Source organism: Mercenaria mercenaria, chromosome 6 (genome assembly GCF_021730395.1).
Source record: "Mercenaria mercenaria strain notata chromosome 6, MADL_Memer_1, whole genome shotgun sequence".
NCBI classification, from domain to species: Eukaryota; Metazoa; Mollusca; class Bivalvia; order Venerida; family Veneridae; genus Mercenaria; species Mercenaria mercenaria.
Window position 1 is genome coordinate 85,272,195 of NC_069366.1, and position 23,238 is coordinate 85,295,432.

A 23,238-nucleotide genomic window follows, 5' to 3' on the forward strand; every position below is an offset into this window, starting at 1 on the left:
AGTTAGCAATTGTGCGTATGTAATGAATAACAGTAAAATTTGTAAATACACAATGAAAATGGTTTTAATCTTTTCTCAATACAATAAGCCAAACAAGAAAACTACCGCATCCTTATATGCCTCATAATACCATATTTCATCAACTACATGGACCTACATTTTGGACTACTTCACATTTAACACTAAGAAGTACAGATCAGCTCACGCGGAAAACCTACTTTCCGTTTTTCCTAGAAGGAAAAATCTTGCATAGCGAGGAATTCCTTCGAGTACTGCCTAATTCTGACTCGGAGTACCGACTGTTATAGTTTTATTACTTTAGCGGAATTTCGTCGAGTCACTCCGAGAAATAACTTGACGGAAATCCGAGTCGAAATTATACAGGTAACACTATAATGATTTCCGGTATTTTATGGCCACTCCGCGCGACTCCGAGTCCGTTATAAATAATAAATCGGTCATTTCAAGTGCCGCGAGATGATTTGACGAAACTCCGAGGCAGTATTTTCTTACTTGTACGGATTTTTTTTTATATAATTAGCTTGTTCTTTTAATTGTATGAAATTGGTGTGAATTTTGATATTGAAATAGTTTCTGACCATGCGAATTAGATTGAGAAATATATTTATATATGATAAACTAAATTATTAATCATATAAAATTAAACAAACTTTCAAATGACCGCCGTTAAAGGAAAGTGATTTGTTAAATTTTGATATTTAAATAATTTCTGACTTTGCGAATTAAATTTAGAAAAAAAATCGTGTAATAATTTATGCACTGAATTAAGAATAATTTATAACTAGATAAACTTTAAAATAACACCCGCTAAAAGTAAATTGTTTAGTATGAGATAGAAATAGATGCGAATTAGATTTAGAAGTAAATTTATGTAGAACGGACTAAATTATTAATCATATTTAATTAAACAAACTTCCAAATAACCGCCGTTAAAGACTGCTTTGTTAAATTTTGATATAGAAATAATTTCTGACTTTGCGAATTTAATTTAGAAATTAAGTCATGAAAGTTATGAATAATTTATAACTAGATAAACTTTAAAAATACATCCGCTAGAAAAATAAATTGTTAAGTATTAAAAATTATATAAAACTAAACCAACTTCCAAATAACTGCCGTTAAAGAATAGTAATTTGTTAAATATTATATTGAAATAGTTTCTGACAGTGCAAATTAAATTTAGAAATAAACTGATGTAAAATGGACTAAATTAGAAACTATATAAAACTAGATAAACGTTAAGATAATGGCCGTTGATCTGTAACTTCCTATTTCATGTAACAAGTCCTTTAGAAGATTTGACGTGAAGAAAAAATCTGGCCAAAGACTTTTATTACAGAAATAAACATGTCAAAATCCAGTGCATTAAGACCAACAGATCTAAACTAAATAAAACCTTTGGCCAATCAGAGGAGACGAATCAAACGAGATCTACATGATTTAAAAGGCAGAAGAAATTATTTTTCAATAATTAGCAGATTTTAATAAACAATAATGTCACCTAAATGGCAAGCTGGGAGCCTGCTATTGCAATATATAAACCCATAAAGGCGCTTTCTACTCTGTGTAACTGTTCGATGGTGTACCGGAATTATGTGTAGTTCAGCCTGGCAAAATCTACATGAGACGAATACATCATTGCAATTAAAAGTACTGTTTAAACGACTCTTTTATTGTACGAATATAGCTATTTGTAGGTATAATATAAAATATTATATAGCATGACATCGCTTGTGCTAAAACAAGTATTATCCAATATCAACCTGGGGATTTTTTACCTTAAGACCTCCTAGCAGTTTTTGATTTTACCTTAATGACAATGGGCAAGTTCAGTGTGCTTACATCATATTGACTGTATTTCGGCATTGTCGGCCGTTGATGGCGTATTTCACAATCCGTACCAGACGAGGAATGCCGAAATTGCAAACGGAGATTACGTTAACTGCCAGTTGTCATTACGAGTCCTTTAACCTTTAGCCTGCAAAATTCCGAAAATGGACTGGTCCATCATTCAGTTTGGGCAGTACCATTTATTATTTGAAGCGGTGTTCACTAAAAGTTTACTGACTGAATAGCGAACTGTGCAGACCGTGATTAGCCTGCATAGATGTGCAGGCTTATCATGATCTGTACTGGTCGCAAAAGCAGAATAACTCGCCGCCAGCAGACTAAAGGTTAAGGAATAGCTAGTCGCTTTTTTTCTCGAGTACGGATCAATGGATTCAGAGATACAAGAAGAAAACTACTATAAAGACTTTAGAGTTTTCAGAGCTAACCTGGTCACCTTAAACTGTATGTACTGGATGGAGAATACCTAGGGGACTGAAAAAGTACAAATAAGTGATTGATATTCATTACAGAAAACAATTTTAACATGTAAGGTTCTGTCGAGCATTTTATCAAGTTTTAATCAACGAGCTAAATAAATTCAATGTGGAAAGTCACAAATGTAGAATTGTTTTTATCAAATGATAGGTTTTCCTACCGAAACATTAGAAATTCTACTTTCTTTAGCTATTATGAACAAGTCAGTTTGACCAACATCTCCTATACTTTGAACGCCGTCGACTTCAAAGCTTTATTTCACTAATGTTTCAATTTGATGTGATGGCTTTACGTCAAAACATATAATAAACAATTATTATCAGCGAACGGTATACCTAGTAAGGTCACTGTATATTATGACACCGTATGTCTTATCTTTATAGAAAGTGAAAAGGTGAAATATCTATAGTATCTGGTGTTTTTAATAGGTTAGTATGAAAATTAAATTTCTAACTGTATTTTATTTTCAGAGTTCTTTAAGGATTTTTCATGGGGAGGAGCGTGAACATGGCGTTTTGACAACAGGGATACTTTGGGGTTCACAGGATTCATTGTAATTGCTGTGTATCAACTGTATAAAGTTTCATGTAAAGATACATTTTTGATGTAACTATTGTTCAATATGTTTTCATTTTATATACATTGAATATACATTCTGTGGCATTTTGTGTGTTCCATATTTGTTGAGGCCGGTTGATTGTCTGATTTGGATAGTCGAAATTATATTATGCGGCGTTGTCTGGGAATCCGTTTTTCATCTTTCTTCTATTGTTATATTCTAAATACGGCTGCTAGGGATTTATCTTGCTAAGACTGAGGTGTTTTTAAACCGGTTTAAATTCCCCGGTGTTATTTGTTACAGTAGGCAGTGTCACGTACGTTGTCTTCCATTACTATTCATTAACACTGTAATATTTCTTTATACGATTACTCTCATGGTGTAAATGACATCACAAAAGAACTTTATTTTCATTTATATTTCCTTTCCATTTGTAAAGAATATCAAATTATAAATTGCACTAATTTTGTTGCATTAAACATTAAGATCAGCTTCCCGGCCATGAATAACTGCTTCCTCATCTAAGGGATGTTCTCCCTGTTATACGCGGACGTTGTCGAAACAGCGGCCCGGTATTACTAGGCAACGTTGACGTTACTTTCGCGCCTTTCCTTTTACTAGTCATGCGGAATGAACGTCATAATTGTGAAGGAAAAAAAGAATGGGTCGAATGTAGATATTTGCAAAATAGTAAATGGTGGGTAAGCTGTTTTGTACTTACTTGGATGAGCCTAGTTACCACCATAACATTGACCTCCAAGTCGGATATTCACATCTGCAACTGCAACCAATGCAAGAATCTTATTATTATTATTATTATTATCATTATTATTATTCTCATTGTTTTAAATCTTTGACATGGTAGTCTCTTATAAAAAGTTTGCAAATGTTGGAAATCGTTGCATTGCATCCATTCGCATTCTCGGTTCCAAGTTTCTTGTATCAGTTACTGAATGGTCATAACTCTGCATACCACATAGGTTCTTACTAAATAGGTAATAAGGTACAGTTACCTGCCCCTCATTACCCTACTTAAGGAGGTGTATCCGAGAGAAAGATTTCTAACATTTCATGATAGATTTGTATGAAAATAGATACCATGAGCTTCTGAAAGCAACCAAATTTTATAGAGCTGACGTGAATAAAGAGAAAGGGGTCAGAAATTGCATAGAAATCATGATTTCTTTTGCAAATGCCTGTCTGAGGAATGTTACAAGAAGCAGCTTTACTCTGGTTAAATACAATACACTGTTCATTCTGACTTATGTTAGGAAGAGGTAAGTCAACATATCACTTAATAGGGATTTTATTTTTGTGTTTCTCTCAGATAGATTAATTAAGAACAGATATTTGCTTTTATCTCCATAACATTGTGTCAAAGCATTGTATTGTTGCATTTGAATGTAACTCTATAGGAAATTAATTGTATTTTGGGGCCTAACATTGAATTTTTATTTTGATGCAGGACACGAGATCGTTAATACGTTTTGTAATTAAAACACTTCCCCCATTCGTAAACTCCAAAGAAACTTGACGCTTTAATGAAATAGAATAATTCTTGTGGTAATGTGTACCAAACCATTACAATGATAACATTGGTAGTTGCCAGGTATTAATTATAGATGTTTTTAACACGGAAACTGATAGATGTGTGTTCACTGCACTTTTACAGGTGACAGTTAGACGTTAATTGTCCAAGAAGCATGTTGCTGCTTTACGTTCTATTGACCATTTCAGTCCTAAATACCAATACAGGTATGTTAAATATTACATAGCTTTTGACATTCGATCGGAAAAAGGATAAAACTCATTTCCTGATAGAGAACTTTAAGGCCGTTCTAATTTTACTCAATTACTACAAAAGTGTGTTTTTGATATTATAAAAATTTTTAATGGTTCTGGGTGCTCAGTTTAGTTAATATAACAACGCATCATGACTATTTAAAGTACTCATAAGTTATGAATTAAAACATACCATTTTAGCGACACGTCTAGTATGTTTATACTGCACTGACGCCGTCAGCCCTGCTGACTGTGATACTGTCATAAACTGTGGACCTCATGAGGTAAATAAAATTATCTTTATTCCACTTTATATTTAAAATATAAAATGGCATATCCATTTTCAAATTTATTATGTATTATACTTGAACATGTTTCTGTCTTTTCTGTGGAAACTATGTACAGCTGATTATAGTTTTTCGTTATCCATACGTTTTCGAGAACTTGATCTTTATTTGTAAACTTCTGATGGATGGATATTTTCGAGTAAATAGAAGAACATAAAATTCGTCGTTAATGAATAAATACTGTACGAATGTGGAAAAGGTAGTCTTGGGGAAATCATTTTAAGATTTTAATATGCATTTATACTGTCTTTAAACAAAATTCTTACGAAGTGTTATCGCATAATTTATGCAACATGTACTAGTATTCAAATGATAGTGATTAATAATAAACACTTATCAAAATAAAATTTTATATTTACATGACAAAAATGGCTTTCAAATGACATTTCAGAGTTGCTACGTAGATTCCTATGTCAGAGCAAGTGGAAGTATTAGGTATAATCTGGGCTGCAGAGATGAAATTGTAAGTTTAAGACAAATGAACTGTAAATAAAGAAAATAAATATTTGATGCTGCTTAACATATTATTATACTTCCTTTTTACAGTTCTGAAAGCCACAGTCTGAACATAATATTATATTTAGTTATTTACTCCAAATGTGTTTAAATTTAATGTTATTCATTTATCAAAAGCAAATCAAATTCTACTATATTTCAAAAATAAATGTTGTGTTGTCATGGCAAGCTAAATTCCAAAGCACCAGTGCACCATGAAAACTTAATCAATTTTATGCGAATATGATTTATCTGTACAAATTGCTTAAATTTTCAAATATAAAATTTAGGTCCAAAAAGAAACATACATAAAGCTGTAATTTTCAGCAATGTAATGGATCACCGAACTCTGGAAGACGCGAACTAACGATTACGTCATATCATCCACCGGAAGTTGATGCAATGTTGAATACGGATAAAGCATTGGCGCGTGCCTTTTCTAACAACAGTCCCAATTATGTTTTAAAATCACATGACCTGTCTAAACGAACAAATGGATTATTGATTTGCAGCGAGTGTTGCAAGGGAAATTTGTGTAGTAACGCAGGATGCGGAAATAAAGGTGAGAAAAAAAATCATCTACACGTGCACGTTTTAATGATTTTTTTTCCGACTGATTTTGGAGCACACATGAACAGCACATTCTGTTTAGTTCACGAGTATCTCTTTATTTATATTATAACATAAGTGAGAACCAACAAACCCTAAAACAAAAACAAAATCAACAAAAAATGCACTAAGAATGCCGAAAAAAATATCAGCACTTTTATTTTCTCAGAACTCTGATACTAACTTCTGATTTTGCCTGGTTTTCTATTGTTGTGCCTTTAATTGTTCTTGCTTTTCTATCGCTTCGTTTTTTTATATAAAGGTTATATTTCCCCAAGAGGTCCTATTTGCTACAACTGTGCCCAACAGATCAATCCAGAAGACTGCTATAAAATTAGACTATGCAGTACTGGTGAGGTCAGTATTTTTGTTGTTCACTTGATTTACTATTAGTGACTGTCCCGTTCTTAACGGACTGCAAGAAGTATAATTGGTAGTTTGTTGGTTTGTTGTAGAGCATGTAAGGTTTTTCTTTTGCAAATTTCAGTTTTATGTGATAGAATCAACAGGTCATATTGTTGTCGGGTCAGATACGTGATGTTACTTCTTATCGTAAAACGATCCATACATTTATGGGAACTTGTAATATAACTTGAAATTTATTATGAAATATTTGGGAACATATTTGTAAAATAAGGTGGGCTAAAATATTAAAGTTGCTGGATTAAAGTTTCAACTAAAAATAAAGCTTTAGCAATTAATAAATACCAGTTTATGTCATAAACATCTGAGATATTACAGAAAGACATAGCTACCTATATTTCACAGGTGTGTATGTTACTGAAGACCCTAAATCCAATGTCAAACGAAGTGAGATACACAACGCGATGTGAAAGGGAACAGGTATGGAAAATTATTCTGCTTTGCTGCACATCCGTGTCGCTATCTTACATTTTGACAATTGAAAATACATCTTGCATGCCTTTTATTCGGTAAAATAAGCGAGTTTTGATGCTTAATGATGGATTTAGCTATGCGTTGTGTATATGGACTTGATATTCATATAATTAAATAAATTTCATTTGAAATAATTTCCTCAAAATCTTGTACCGATAGATACATACCCTTCCGGTAAATTAACCAGACATTAAAGGGTAGGACATCCGTTCATATTTTTTCGTTACAGATACGCATTGTTTTTATTAAATATTAAACTAAATCTTAGTCTTGTATAGCTGCCATTTTTGTTGTTCTTTTGATCAGTGTATGAAGAATAATTAATGAACATACGTTAGTAAGGTGTGTAAGTTAACGCACTTAAAGCCAATGTCTGCTTTAAATAACTTTTGTTTAAGATTAGTCTCTCTCTCTCTCTCTCTCTCTCTCTCTCTCTCTCTCTCTGAAAAGGTATTTTATTTGCAGGTTTTCTTTATTTAGAGTTTAATAAACACTGCAAATCAAATCCAGAACTTTTACTTGTTAAAGCGACTAACGACTAACCCACACATCGTGGTGTGAAATCTTTACATATTTGATTTTATAACAATGTATTCTGCATAATCGTCGTTTTTCTAATAAATCTAAAATAAAAGCGTTCGTCTACAATTTCTGACAAAGGTTTCTCAGTTTATAAAAAAACGTGATTCCGTTCACTGAGCACCTTGCAAACATTACGTGTCAGTGAGAAAAAATACAGTTATGTAATGTGTCAAAATGACGCATAATGCAGCAAAATGGGGCGTTATGTATAAATAAATTGAATACAAGAGCTAAAATACTTGCGCAGTGAATGTTTTGTTGCTTATAAAACATTTTTTTTTCATTAATCATGATAATTATTTTATATATGGTAAACACATTATGTAGGTAGTATTCAAAGCAAAGTACTTTCATAAATTGATGAGAAATATTATTTGTATCTATGGTAAACCGCAATATATAGACAACATTCATAGCAAAATACGGTGTATTGATGATGAAAGCCTTGTATTTTATAGGCGTAATATTGATTGTTTTAAGATACAAACGCTTTCAAAATGATTCTGATGAATAAACATTTTAATAGAAATGGAATAAAATGGAATAATGAGTAGCGATTTTGTGGAAAACGAAATAATTAGTTAGCTTGCATATTACTCCTCATTTAGTCCTTGGGTTGGCAAAGTTAATGTCTGATTCAGCCCTTTACGTATCAAGGTATTGTTCTCAAAATTCATGTATGAGCTTTTCATAATTATAAGCATCTCCAGTGATTATTTTATGAAATCTTTCTACTATAAGATATTTTAATTAATGCAGGGTTTTCTCTCGCTTAAAATCTCATACACTTTTTTTTCAAATAGAATCTAAAAATGTGCGACAACTTTTCAAATCAAGAGATCCTGAAAATAGATGCGTAATGATGCAAAATGAGAATAAATTTTGAGGGATTTCACCATGTGTTTTTCTTATTGTAGATTCAACAGTTATCTGATTTAATTTCTTGTTAAATCCTACGATTATAACAAACATTTTGTTATAATTTACTGCAAAAGCGTCATTAAAGAACAGTGATTTAGCAGACTGCAAAATTTGTTGAAAATATGTTTTACTCAATGGGTGTTTAAGGATCCAAATATTTAATACTTTTAAACATTGATTAGCTCGCACGCTCGGTATTTTCTGATTGATCTGCATGAATATTGGACTTGTTTTTCCTCAACCGATAAGCTCAAATCACAATATTATATATTGTTCAAATATGAATAGTTTATATATTCCAATAAAACAAATACACGTAATCACAATACACGATTTTTAGCAAATGCAGAGCTATGTGAATTTATTTAGAATAAAGGGTATACAACTAAATTAATCGTGAAAAGGTAATTTATATTGCTACTATTCACTCAGAAGCAATTTTAAATTTTAGCATTTTCTTTGACCAGTGACACTGTTTGAATAAATATACCTTTCATGTTAATCAGCGCCATGCTGAAATTGATATTGGTCCTTTAATAATTTCAGTGTTGTTTTAAGCCGAAACAAATTTTACGATTAAAGACGAATCATGGCATAGCACAGTAATTGACTAAAGACGACACGTGTATGGGCAGCGGTAACCGCCAAAATTAGTAAAAATATAATCCATTTTTTCTTGTTGTTTTTTTTTGGATGATTGCATAGTACAGTGCATCGCAACATGTTTTTCAATGAATCGTTCCATGTTTGAATAGATGGATTGAAGTTTTGTATTAAATGGTTTCAAAATACAATGCGTTGAATGCAAATTTATTGGACGGGATGGGGTTTTAAACTAGATGGTGTTGAAATGCACTGCACTGACAGACTTGTTTATGAATGGATTGTATATTTACATGTACTAATTTTGGCGGTAACCGCCGCCCATACACGTGTGATATACACGAAGGTAGCATGTTACTCCCCCTCTCTTGATTAATGGACACTCATGGATTGCGGTGTCATATTGATTAGATCAAATGTAAAAATGTAACAACGGTTTTGTTAATAAAATCTGGAACCGTACTGTCATTTGAAAATATAAAGTTAGTGAATTAAATTTGACTCAATACTTACAATGAAATTGATATTGTTTTTCATTTGATTTCGATGTCTTTGTATTCTTTTATAATATAATTTTACGGAACAAAATAAAGGGGAAGAATATATAAAAATATAAGAAAACGAAATGTCTAGGCTAAATATAAGAAAAATATTGACGTTCTCTTTATCGAATTGATGCACATTAATTAAAGCTGCTTTCCACACTCTAATTAAAATTTCGTTATAAAAAAAAATAATTCTACTTGTACGTGATCAAATAATTCTGGTTTCAATAGCGAAACATTTAAAAAGCTGTGTGAATTGATACAATTCATCATACATCATTTTACAGATATTTAAAGATATTTACTGTCTTTCAAATTCATTATGGCCCAGGTTTTTATCTCTAGTATGATTTAGGTAGTTCATTCAATCTTCAACCTTATGTCTTCTATTAGAATGCCGTTAGAAGTACTTTCCCCAAGATAGAACCTTGCATGTTCAAGCATTTGAAAGACAATATAAATATCTTTAAAATGGTGTACAGTAAATGGTTCCATATTCCCTGGCATAGTAATTGTTTGCTCTTCATTATGTTTACTAACGGCGTTTCTCCCTTGACAGATACATACAAAATAGATTAATACACCCTATTCATTCTCAAAGTATGCGCGTTGTATAATAAATTGTGTCACATTCCCTGACAGTTTGTCTTTAAGCTGTTGAATATACCCCCAACAAACATTTACATTGCATAAAAGGCCGTGTATTAGAATATTCGCCCTTAAATACCGAATTCCTTTACCCAGAAGCCTTACTGTGCGCTAGGGCAGCCATTGTGTTACTGTTTGCCAGCTAAGTGTACGCTCTTTTGATTAACATAGTCTACTTTCAATTTCACATTCTAAAAATAGGTTTCGGTACTCCAAGGAAAATAAGCGATTACAAAGTAACAAAATGGAATTGAGATAAAATAATTGCTATTTGCATAGTCTGAAACCATAAAGAAAATATAGACAAATGATAAGATTGCTTGCGATTCTATGGAAAGTAGCTTTAATGCATGAAAAAAAGAAATTGACCTAAGAAAGGTAAAAACCTAATATATAAAGAGGGCAGTCAGAAATAGTTTTGAATATATCTACACCTGATTTTTAGGCTAAAATATACCATCTTTCCATTATAAATATAAATATAAATTATGCTCAATTTCCCATACATTATACAGCAGTACGCCTCATTACCTCACATTTTGCAATGCGCAGTTTTGGTTCGCTGCCCACTTGATGATAGAGTCTAAAATACTGTCGCTTCTCGTTCTATATTTATCAATGTTTATTATTACATTTATAAAGCGTTGAAAGGTTTTATAAAATTGAAGGAGAAAATTTTCGAAAACTCAAAAATTCCCGTGATTCTTCAAACAAGAAACTTATCAACCATTAAGTTTCATGTAAATATATAAAACCATGTCGGCAATTTGCCTTTCTGTGATTTGTATTTTTTTAAAAAGCACAAATCACAATGTGTGGGTTAGTCGCTTTAATACCTGCTTACAAAATGTTTGACTAAAAATGTCAATGAAGTTAAATAATATCGGTGTCCCTTTTGACAATGAATAAACAAACTGTTATCCCATAGCTGCACTCTCACACACTTCCTGACTACATAAGCCTTTTGTTGCATGGCATGGAAAAATATAAATAAAAGCATTGCATGTCATATTTGCATTTTGGAAAATAAATGTTACACCATTTGTTCCATAAATGATTAATAATACACCGCCAAATAACGTTGATTGCCCGACGTGCATACTGAAGTAGGCCAGTACGGATATATAACAATACACTGTTGTTTTGAATTCATTCGGAAACTTTCGAACCAGGTACATAAGCGCCTTCTTGTGCAATGATATGGTAACATGCCGTACTACTACCATACAACTTAACACACAGTGCATGCTTCTTTGAACTGATTTAGTACGGATGTGTATAGTTCAACGATCAATACCATTATATGACAACGCTTAGAGATAAGTAGTACATTATAAATACTTGCCGAAAAGCAATCAAACAAATCAAATCGAGGTAATAAGCAAATTACACTAAAACATTCACAAAAAGTACCATGTAACAATTTTAAGAATAATGAGCTGCAGTATGCTACACTGAAGTAAATTTCAAATTGGAAAACTAGATGTTATTTTACTTGAGAACAATTTCATAAGGTTAAATGCCTTGTATAAAACATAGCATGTCAACTGAAAAAAAAATCATGATATAAACTTGGCACAAAGCAATATAGAACTATAATAAAGCAAGCTGTAATTTTTGCCGCAATCCTGTTGCATAGAAAGGTAACAACAAACTGATCACACTATATATAAGTGTTTCAAGCTTGTACCGATTCCAATAAATTGGTTGATTTTCATATTGTTCAAGCATGTTAACGTACAAAGTGAGATTTAGTAGCCTTGGAAACGAATCAAACCTAAAGAAAGATGCCCAAATGGATGAATAGATAAACAGATGGTAAATATATTTTAATTTTGTAATTCCATGTACCTTATCTAGACATGTTTCTTCCATTGTGAAGATATTCTGTTATTTTAGAGTTGCAATGACGAGATAATACACTACCAACAACTTGCTGCGTTACTTATAGGCAAGCGAGAGAAAAGGAATTCTCTTGAAACAGGTATGGGGCATAAATGTTCATATATAAGAAGTAGATTTTAATTCGCGAAAGTCGACTTTGTCAAATGTGAACTATATATTTATATGTTCTTCTCTGGTTCTGAAACCATGTGTGTCATCATTTAAAAAGATTGTATCGGTTTAAATCTGTTATGTTTTTTTTATTTTAGCATAAATGCAACATTCCGTTTTGATTTAACGAAATGACAATTTTAAAACAGGTTTTATTACACTATTTTTAATTTTATCATTCATATTATACGTATATACCTGCTTCATATTTAAGGATTATGAAATTTTAACATGAAGTCTTTTAATTCATAAATTGTTGTTTTAGTATCTAAAAAATAGGATTAATTTTCAACAGGTTAAGCAACGTTGCATAAACACATCCTCTCCCAAAAGCCAACTTAAAACTGTGTATGGTAGGGGAGGGGTGTGAGGGATGTTACACACTGCATAAACTTACCTTTCAAGTTTAGTTTGCTGTAGTTTTACTAAGCTGTACTCTATACTACTATCGAATCTTCTGATATGTTTTGTTTATAATTGAACCAACGATAGAACAAGCACTTGCCATATTGCAGGAGGATCGTGTATTGTTCAGTGCTGCCAAACCGACATGTGTAACATAAACTGTAACGGCACTTACTCAAGTACCACAATGGCAACGTCTCCGACTGTTCCCGTGTCCAAACCGACAGCAACAAGTATATATGTACATTTTCGGAGTAACAAAATCCTCAAAGTAGCATAAACATTAAACAGTTAAAGTTCACTTAATTTTACGCCCTCGGATATTATCGGTTTACGCAACAATGTATCAATGTGCAATAATTATCAAATGAGCTCGTTACGGACAGACAAGTTTTCAAGAGGGCACAGCAAAACTGTAAAGCCTATTGACACTTAGACTCCGTAAGATGTCTAATATGTGTATTTTTCTCTCAGGTGTTAGGGTAAAATCATTCAGCATCTAAAATATAAATAGTATGTATTACATAAACTGGCAAAGTCCGTATTATTTCAAAATTAATCAAACAGTTTTAGCTAAAACTATATCTTAGCACATTTTGTTTTTCACTTCTCATTACTCTATTTTGATTTTTCTTTAGTTAAAGACACTGATCTGCAGATTTTGGCTTAAAGTGATCTTAATTTTAAATTGAAGTTTGGTCATTTTATTATCATTAGAATATTGTTTCTAAACTATATCTTAAAAATTCGGAATCAAGAAAAAGAAAACATACCGGAGTCGGCAATAAAAAAATTCCTGCGGTCTTGACCAACAAACCACAGAGGAGTACTCACATAGTTAACGTTTGTTAAATATAAGGCTTTATAACTGAGGCATTTTATCTCCCGTATCCTGTTACGTACACTTTCCAGTTAAAAATTCAATTAGTTTTTATGTGTTTCCATAAGTTATAGACTGCCAGTTACTCATTGATTCTACGTTAACTCGTCACATTACGTTTTTTACCTTTTAAAGTCATTGGTATTAGTGCTTATATATTTATAATGTAGAATAATAATGAGTTGACACCAGGACACCACCTTTTGCGCGATATTTTTTAGTCATTCATCAACAGAAGCAATATGTATAGCCCAATTTTGACCATTTTTGCCTGTCCCTAGCATGGATGTGTACAATGCAAGCTATTTTGCAAAGTCAGCGCGCACTGTACACTTGAGCACAAAGTCTGAACTAAAAGAACTAGGGTAAGTGTTGATTTTAAAACACAAAATCTTAATTATTGAGTGATATCATTTTGCATTTTTAAATAGTCCATTGTCCCGATTTTCAAGAAAGATACGTTATGCAAATTTAACGGACAAAATAACCAATGCTTTAAGTTTTATGGAACCTCATATTACTTTTAAATGGAACACACAGCATAGTTGTTTACATTTTGCAAGTTATTTCATAGTAGAATACAAACTTTCTAGACCCAAGCAAGTTGATCAACCGCGACTGGAATTCTTAGACAAAAACATAAGATACGATATACAGAGTTTGAAAGAAAATGAAAATAAGTTTTGGAAAGATTGGCCAGCTATGCCTGCTTTATGTATGTGAAGGAAATGTAGTAAAAAAGATGAACGCTTTTATGTGGGATTCAATTTCATAAAATGCAAGTAAGATACGTTAAAATAAGAAACGTTATACTGATAAAATAATTAATTAATTCACAACGACTATTCACGAAAATCGATGTACGCGCAATTTGGTACTTTAACAACATCTGGTGGAAGCAAAATTCATCGCGAACATGTTTGTTCACACATAATGCTTACTTAGTGAAAGTGTTAGAAAAATGAATGAAGTATAGCCTAGAAAAAGTGAGAAGTTGTTAAACATGTATTGTATTGAACATGATATTTGGCAATATTATTACAGGTTATACATTTATCCTTTATGCCGAATCAACTGTCGGTTTATTTAGCCAAAGTTGGTCGATTAGGAAACGAAAATAGTCGTCAGTTATGTAACGTGTCTTATGCATTATAACGTGTATTCTGAAAGAATGAAACATTATTTATACATGTAATTTATAATCTTAAATCAAGAAAATGTACGTTAATAAACTTTTCTAGTGTAGATCTAGACAAAACATAAGCTAATAGATATTTGTGAATTAAGTCTACGTGGACTGTGAACACCTAAGACGATCGATTTTTCAAGGGGACCGTCTCCACATGATAATTTAAATTTATGTTTGGTAAGAAAACATTCCTATAATGATGGTAAGGTCTGGCTTATTATGTCACCGAACAGGATAAGATTTGGATTTGTCTCTCCGTCCGTCTGTTCACCAGAGAAATGTTTTGTTATACATATTGCAAAAATATTTGATCTAGCGTCATAACACTTTCCTGAAATATTCTTTAATATTATAAGTTGCGCATCTGCGTCAATGTTGAAAAGATGAGCTAGTCTGATTGAAACGATCCGTATTCCATCGTCGTCGTCGGCCGACATGAAAAAGTCTAAACTGGGACAGCTGGGATCAAAATGTAGGGCAGTAGGTAAATCATTGTGAAAACTGTAGAAAACGTAATAGCATGCGTCTCCATTTCTTTGTTGTTATTACACCCGAGATAACAGGTGTTCATCTGTCCGTCTGTCTGTCTGTCTGTCCGTCTGTCCGTTAGCAATTTCGTGTCGACTCCGCTCTGTAAATCGTAAATCCCTTAAAGGATTTAAACAAACTTGACAAATGTTCTCCACATCAAGACGACGTGCAGAGCGCCTGTATCAGGTGGCTCGCTTTAAGATCAAGGTCACCCTTAGGTGTCAAGGTCATATGACTTTGTTTCGTGTCCGCTCAGTAACTCTTGATCTGTTTGAGGTATTTTAAAGAAGCATTGCACAATGTCCATCGCATCGAAACTACGTGCAGAGCGCATGTTTTGGATGGCTAGCTACAAGGTCAATGTCACACTTAGGGGTCAAAGGTCATATAACTTTGATTCGAGTGCGATGTGTAACTCTTGAACTGCTTGAAGGATTTTAAAGAAACATGGCACAAATTGTCACCACATTATGACGACGTGCAGAGCGCATGGCTCGCTTTAATACTTTTGGCGATATGTGTAGCATAACTTCTCTCTGATGGACAGAAAAACGGAACAAGAGCTGTCCGTAACACAGCGCGCTCGACTTTCCTCAGTGCTTGACTCTTAATTAGAGCTTTGCCAGTAAAAAAAAATCCAAGTTAAAACGGGACATAACTCTGTCAAAATTCAAATCAGAGTAATCGGGATTGTTTCAGAGTTCAAATCAGAGTTATGGGGATTGTTTTTCCTGGTGTAGATTTCGATAGTAATTAACTATTTTAAGTTTCAAGACTATAGCTTTGATGGTAACAGAGATATTTGACTTTATCAAAAACTTAAAACAAAAATTCTAAGCTAAAAAGTGGCATAATTCTATCAAAATTCAAATCAGATTTATGGGGATTGTTTCTCCTGGTGAAGCCTTTTGAGGGTAAATAAGTATTTGAAGTTTCAAGTCAACAGCTTTGATAGTAACAGAGATATTTGACCTTATCAAAAAAATTAACTGAAAATTCTAAGTTACAAAGGGACATAATTTTGTCAAAATTCAAACCAGAGTTATGGGGATTGTTTTTCCTGGTGCATACTTCGATAGTTAATAACTATTTTAAGTTTCAAGTCAATAGCTTTGATAGTAACATAAATATTTGACTTTATCAAAAACTTAACTAACGCCGACGCCGACGCAGACGCCAACCGGAGCGAGTGCAGTAGTTCTACTTTTTCTTCGAAATGTCGAGCTTAAAACAGGCACATCCGAATTTATATCACCTACCGCATAGTGATGATATAATAATCCAAACCCTATTGCCGTTATTAACTCGTTTTCCTACCGCGCATAATATAATCAAATTATGTTGAGACGGTCCACTTGAAAAATCTATCGTCTTAGGTGTCCGCAGTCCACGTAGACTTAATTCGCAAATGTCTAATAAGACGTGCTTTCCTCTATTGAGTATGCTGAACAAGGCCAGTTATGTACCATTTCTTATGAAAATCATAACGTATCTAATGAAAATCTCTTGTTTTATTCTAAAGCGTAGCAATGGAAGTAAAACTCCTTGGTTTACAATAGAATCAGTAGATCTACATTTCATATTCTTTTATTGTCAGCAATAATATCAACCATGCAGTATTTTAGGCAGAAAGAACAGAGATGAATAGCGAAGAAATCTATCTTGATTATCTGAAAAGGACAGAGTCTCAAAAACAACCGAATCCCTCAGCCAGTAAACATATTAAAACACCAGCAAGCAAAGAAGAGATAGGAATAGAATATATGAGATATATGAAAGAGACCGAAAGAAGATAAAGTTTAAGTTCGATACTTTAAAAGATCTATCATTTATAACTTTATAAGAACCTGAAAATTCTAATGAAAGTGTAAGTGCCTTAACCTGCATATTTAGATTTTCTTAAGGTACTACATATGACTTAGATCATGATCATGATGGTGTATTCTTAAAACAATTGATAAGAAAAACATTACATATGTATTGTTTTAAAAAATAAATTCATTGAACATCTAACTGAATTGTTCACGTTTTTCCTCGCTTCTGTGTGAAGGTGATATATATCAAATATTTTAAACATGTGAGAGATATACTGTTACCAGTAATATTTGACTTTATATAAATGGTTTTGGATTATGATATTTTTCGTATTAGACATTAAAATTATCTTTAAACATTAATATAAGAAACATATTGCAAAAAGCATAAGATACGTTATGCTTGAGACGGTCATGTTATATCAGATTTGAAAGATTTTCAGAGGAGTTTACTTTAAAATATGCGTTGCAATAAACGGATGCACAGCGTTGATTGATTTTGATATAAAATAACTGGATAAATGTATCTTTTCTTGAAAATATTAAAACTTTTAGAAATTGAAAGTAGTAAAATGTAAAAAGTCCACCAATCAGATCTGTCAAATATTGAAATATTTTTCTTTTATTACAAAATTTCTAACTGAATTGTTCATAAAGCCATTTCTTATAAAACTCTTTGAAAAACACAAAAAAAAATGCAGCGTATATTGGCCTTGGAGGAATGTATATTATTCAATATAACGTAAATTCTGGTAAAAAAATCTAAAGCCTGTTTGTGTCCACTGACTTCAGATGTTTACTGTTGAAACATTGTTCAATCAAATAAAAACACTCAAAAACCATTTAAAGATAGGTGTTTTTCAACTATTTTTATTTCTGAATTTAACGAGTTAACGTAGAATCAATATACTAATTTTCAAAGCTTTCTTAAGAAATATAGCAGTAATATTCGTATATCTAAAACTAATTCTTTGATGTTGTCGTATGGTCTCGAGGTCTTTGTCTTAAGCGGTAACGGCAATGTTTACAGAAATGTGCGTGTACAAGAACAATCAGTACAGTCAAGGTCAGACATGGTTTGATGGCTGCGACTACAGATGTACCTGTGATGATGCCAGCAGTGGATCCTATAGATGCAAAAGAAGGTTGGTATGTTATTTAGTTCATAATACGAAAAGATACTATACAACTGTCAAATTTCCTAATAATGACACAGCTATGTCATAGATTTATGAGTTCAAATATTTTAATTTAAACATGACGTTACCATTTGATTATAATTGAGTGATTATGTTGCCTTTTTATATATGACAAATCAAAAGCAATACATTATTAATGTTACATTTTATGCTTCTTCTAATGGTATTTATAACATATTTGCGGAGTTTGTTCACTGCTAGTGGCTCATATCTTGTCAGTATATCTCTTGCTTAATTTTTCAATATATTACAGCATTTCTTTATTTTATTATCAGATGCCCAGAATTTTTCAATGTACCAATCGGATGTATATGGGTAGTAGATCCCAATGACCCCTCTTGCTGTAAGGTTCCACAGTGTACACCAACACCGCTGGCAGGAGCAACTCCGACACCAAGCGCAATTCCTACCATCCCAGCGAGAATCTCTATTGGCCAGCCTATTGCAGCGACAACACAAACTGGTATTTATAGATTCCATGGAATTATGATTAAATTTTGAGAGAGAGAGAGAGAATTAGATCATGAAACAGAGCAGCTCGGTCAGGTAGCTTTGGAAGAGAGAGAGAGAGAGAGAGAGAGAGAGAGAGAGAGAGAGAGGTAAGTAGGTAAACTATAGGGCAGGAGTTAAATATACAACAATACCAATGATGACAGCGCAAAAGGATAAAAGTAATTTGCTTTATTGTCCTCGGATCAAAATTACATGCGCAGGAATGCATGCGTTTTTTTCCAAAGGCATTGGCTACCATAACGGTACCGTAATCCTAGCCTCCGATTCTAGGATTATGGAAGTTCCGTATTCCTAGACAACCCTATGAGGATTTTTTTCCCTCAAAATATGGAGCTAACCGTTAACAGCAAACAATAATACTTTGATAAAATCGAAAAAAAAAACACTTATTTCCCCAGAGTTCATTATTAATCCAATGATGACTATCATTCTACATGGAATATAAATGTCAAACTTGTATTTTGGCAAATTACTCATTTTACTATTAATGATATATTTCATAACGTTTCCAAGCTTATCTGAAAAACATTAACTTACAGCTTAAACATGTTTTAAAGATCTATTTCCATAGTACATGCACTAATATAATGCACAACCGCTATTTTGAAATTGCTTAAGTGAACTTTATATCATATTTCAGTATTAAATCTGTGAATTCTAGCTACTTCCTAACTGTGCATTATATATTTCGTTATTTAATTTCTTTTAATTACAGCTACTGCTCCACCATCTCTTGTACTTTATTACTTGTCAAACACACTGAAGCCTTGCTCAGGAAGATTGTCTGTGTATTATATGTATTAATTTCATTTAATTGCAGCTACTGTACCACCATCACTTGAATTCCATTACCCATCAAACACACTGCGACCTTACTCGGACAAATTGCCTAACTGTGCATTATATCTTAATTTCGTTTAATTACAGCTACTGCCCCACCAACTCTTGTAACTCATAACCCGTCAAACATTTTGCTCAGACAAATGCTTAACTGTGCATAATATCTAATTTCGTTTGATAACAGCTGCTGTCCCACCATCTCTTGTAACCCATCACACATCAAACACACTGCATCCTTGCTTAGACAAATTGCCTAACTGTACATTATACGACAAAAACACAGTGTGTGAGGGTGTATTTGAACAATAGGCTATATATTACTGCCAGAATACTGTAACAAATGTAGTAAGTGAATTCTGTATTCAAAATGTATAGTTTAGTTTACACTAATTTTTCTTGATTCGACTGTGATGAAAGATTCAAGCTTATTTAAACCCATCTCAGATTTATTTCCTGGACAAACAAGTACTGAAATGTATAGATTAATCCAGTTATGATTTTCTCAGCTCTTACCCAGAGCCCCAATACTTACCAGTGCACGGACAAACTCCAGAACTGCAACGTCTATGGTGCCTCATCCTGTACCGGTATATATGAACCATGGGCCAGAGAAAAATGCAGAAAAACATGCAACCTTTGTAGTATGTACTTACATGAATTTTCTCCTTTTGATACAATTGGTTTTCAGCTTTAACAAACAATTTTGATACAGAGAGCTTCTTAGTTTCTTAAGTTTTCTCGATTTATTTCATCTTATATATGGTAAAATCTTGAAGGGAATTTAATATGTTGCGTTAGTTTTAAAGCAGTAGTAAGGCAATAAAAGCTTACTTCAAACAAGCTATTGGCAGGGTTATGAATCATCTTCAGTGATAGTGATTGTTTGATATTGTATTTTTCTTCTCTTTTTGATACTATTGGTTATCAGCTTTAAAAAATAATTTTGATATAGAAAACTTCTCAATTTCCAAAGTATTCACGATTTATTTTATCTTTTATATTATTAAACCTTGAAGGAAATTCAATATATTGTGTTAATTATAATGCTGTAATTTAGGCAAAGCCCACTTTAAACAAGTCAAAATTACATTCACTGATAGCTCTAGTTTGATACTGTAAAAGTGTTTAAATTCCACTACCACGATCAGAAATTGCCGAAGAGAACATTATATAATTTTTCATATAGATGTAGATGAAACTCAGCAGTCAGTATGGAATAAAATTGTTGGAAGCAAAGTAGGAACTTGTAAAGCAAATGTTCGTATTGTCTGGTGCAACAGTATTTGTGTGATACATATTTCAGGTGCCACAGGAAATTACGGAACAAAAATGACTGTACAGTTACAAAGCAGCAGTAAGTTTAACTAGCTAACTTTCTCCTGTACTGCTTTACTGTCATGTTTTCAGTCAAAGTCTGATTTTGTGAATCATACTCAAACTCAAAAGACATAAGGAGGGTATCTATTGTGTTGTGTTCAAACTTGCAGTTGATTATGGTATATGGGGTAATCATTATATTCATGCCGACTTCTTTTCAAGGATTTCACTGAGAGTGCATCCACAAAAGTTTATCAAATCAAAGTGCAAGCAAAATGCCCCTTCATTTTATGTTCAGAGGTCAAATTCCACGAATTCATATACCCAATAAGTAGTAGCTTTGGCAAAAATCTTTGCATTTTCATGCCCATAAAATTAATTAATTTCACAGTATCTGGATTACAATGGTTTTTTAACTATTTCCTTGTCTAACAACCTCTTCAGCTGTATCTACCTTCTTCTCAATACTTATCAGACTGTTATTTCTTTTAGTATTTTTTAGAGTTAGAGGAAACGAATTTGAGAAATGCAAATGGATAATAATGCATCTAAATTAGATAAATCGGAGGGAGTAAATATTATGGTAAAAATATTGTGACAGAAGAAGAACCCTGAAGTAAAATAGATGAAGATTATAGACGAAGTTGAGGTTAGAAGATTTAGATTTGTAAACCACTTCTTTCGAACTCTCGTCAGTATGGCGGTAGTCGTGCTTCTTCGGAGGCAATTTATTATTTTTTAGTTAATTTAGATACAGCATTGACGTGTCGCTATGGTGGCAACTTTTATTCCCATTCATAATTGTATACATTAGATTCAAAGTACAGATGAGCCGCGCCATGAGAAAACCAACATTATGATAGTGGATTTGCGACCAGCATGGATCCAGACCAGCTTGCATTCATGCTGTTCGCTTTCAAAGCCTATTGCAATTAGAGAAACTGTTAGCGAACAGCATGGATCCTGACAAGATTGCGCGGATGCGCAGGCTGGTCTGGATCCATGCTGGTCGCAAACCCACTATGTTAGTTTTCCCATGGCACAGCTTATTAGATGTTGTTAAGATGGCAAAATATGATTTACCATTTCAGATGCAGCTAATACATGTTACTATGGCGGCAAATATTACCACGAGGGAGAACAATGGAGAGACGGATGTAAATACAAATGTACTTGCCAAGATGGAAAGAAAGGAGTTTACACATGTCAGACACTGTAAGTTGTACTTCTAAATATCAAATAACATAATTTATAAAGTGCTTAAATTGCATGAGTGAAGATATAGTTTATAAAGGTTGGAAATTCTTTTACTTATATATACTAGTTGCTACATCTTGTAATTTACTGTACGTAAAAAGCTAAAAATAGACAAACATGGAACCATTCAATTAAGTTCATAGTGGAAATACTGACGGGTTGCACCAGTTACGGAAAGAAAAGAGTAAATTCAAGTAAAAGCGTTCACTTATGTTCGTCAAAATGGTGATCGAAAGTCATTCTTTTTCCTTTCAGTTGTTTACAATGGAACTTACCCCAGAGCTGTCATCTAGACCCCCCACCAGCTGGTGAATGTTGCCAAGTACCGGTTTGTCCTAGCAACGTGCAGCTTCAGTATCCACCTGGTTATGTTCAGGAATAGAGATTTTGATGAAATTTAACATCTGAATATTCGTATCTACTTGTGTTATATGAATTTCGGCTTAATTAGATTGTTTTAAATGTATTTTAATTTTATTATTAATTTGTTTTTCATTACACGTCTTATTACTTTTCACATCAATCATGATGATAATGGTGATAGCTTGGATGTATTTCAACAATTTACTTTGATTCCGTATACTCATAATGTCTTTTCGGTATCCTCTGGCTGCTAATACAGTTCATATGAAAAATTTAGAGAATAACGAAATCGAAAATGAAAAATTAATCAAAATGAAAATGCTGAATGTCATTACGGGCCTATTACCTTGTATTAGCGTTGTTACTTTCATTAGTATCATAAACATCTTCCTTACTAAAACAATAGATGTAAAAGGGTTCAAAATCAACCACTTCTGTTTCGAGATACTACACATAACGAATTTCTAACGCCCCCCCCCCCCCCCCCCGCCCCACACCCCCACTCGATATCGTTGTCATTATCTTCAATTAATATTAATGA

The 23,238-nt window shown here is 32.8% G+C and overlaps 1 protein-coding gene across 5 annotated transcripts; it reads left to right on the forward strand.

Moving 5' to 3' along the window:
• The first annotated feature begins 2,719 nt into the window (after positions 1–2,719).
• Positions 2,720–22,800, forward strand: LOC123549964 (uncharacterized). 5 transcript variants are annotated; one of them, XM_053546524.1, is made up of 15 exons: positions 2,720–2,774; positions 4,578–4,660; positions 4,889–4,971; positions 5,426–5,497; positions 5,857–6,091; positions 6,401–6,495; positions 6,907–6,981; positions 12,234–12,318; positions 12,905–13,027; positions 18,239–18,353; positions 18,683–18,870; positions 20,267–20,401; positions 21,064–21,114; positions 22,169–22,292; positions 22,590–22,800. In XM_053546524.1, the coding sequence occupies exons 2-15, from the start codon at positions 4,609–4,611 to the stop codon at positions 22,714–22,716; spliced, it is 1,560 nt and encodes a 519-aa protein (XP_053402499.1). In that variant the 5' UTR covers positions 2,720–2,774; positions 4,578–4,608; the 3' UTR covers positions 22,717–22,800. The 5 variants fall into 5 exon arrangements, 4 of the variants coding, with proteins under 4 accessions (XP_053402499.1, XP_053402498.1, XP_053402497.1 ...); XR_008371485.1 differs by lacking the exons at positions 2,720–2,774; positions 22,590–22,800 and adding exons at positions 2,788–2,933; positions 21,570–21,726; XM_053546523.1 differs by lacking the exon at positions 2,720–2,774 and adding an exon at positions 2,788–2,952.
• Positions 22,801–23,238: the final 438 nt, after the last annotated feature.

Bases quoted from the DNA above. Each gene is read 5' to 3' on its own strand.
- LOC123549964 (XM_053546524.1), top strand. From the start codon at position 4,609: ATGTTGCTGCTTTACGTTCTATTGACCATTTCAGTCCTAAATACCAAT. The intron at 6,092-6,400 runs GTGAGAAAAAAA...TTTTATATAAAG, and splicing joins CGCAGGATGCGGAAATAAAG to GTTATATTTCCCCAAGAGGT. The intron at 21,115-22,168 runs GTAAGTTTAACT...TTACCATTTCAG, and splicing joins TGTACAGTTACAAAGCAGCA to ATGCAGCTAATACATGTTAC.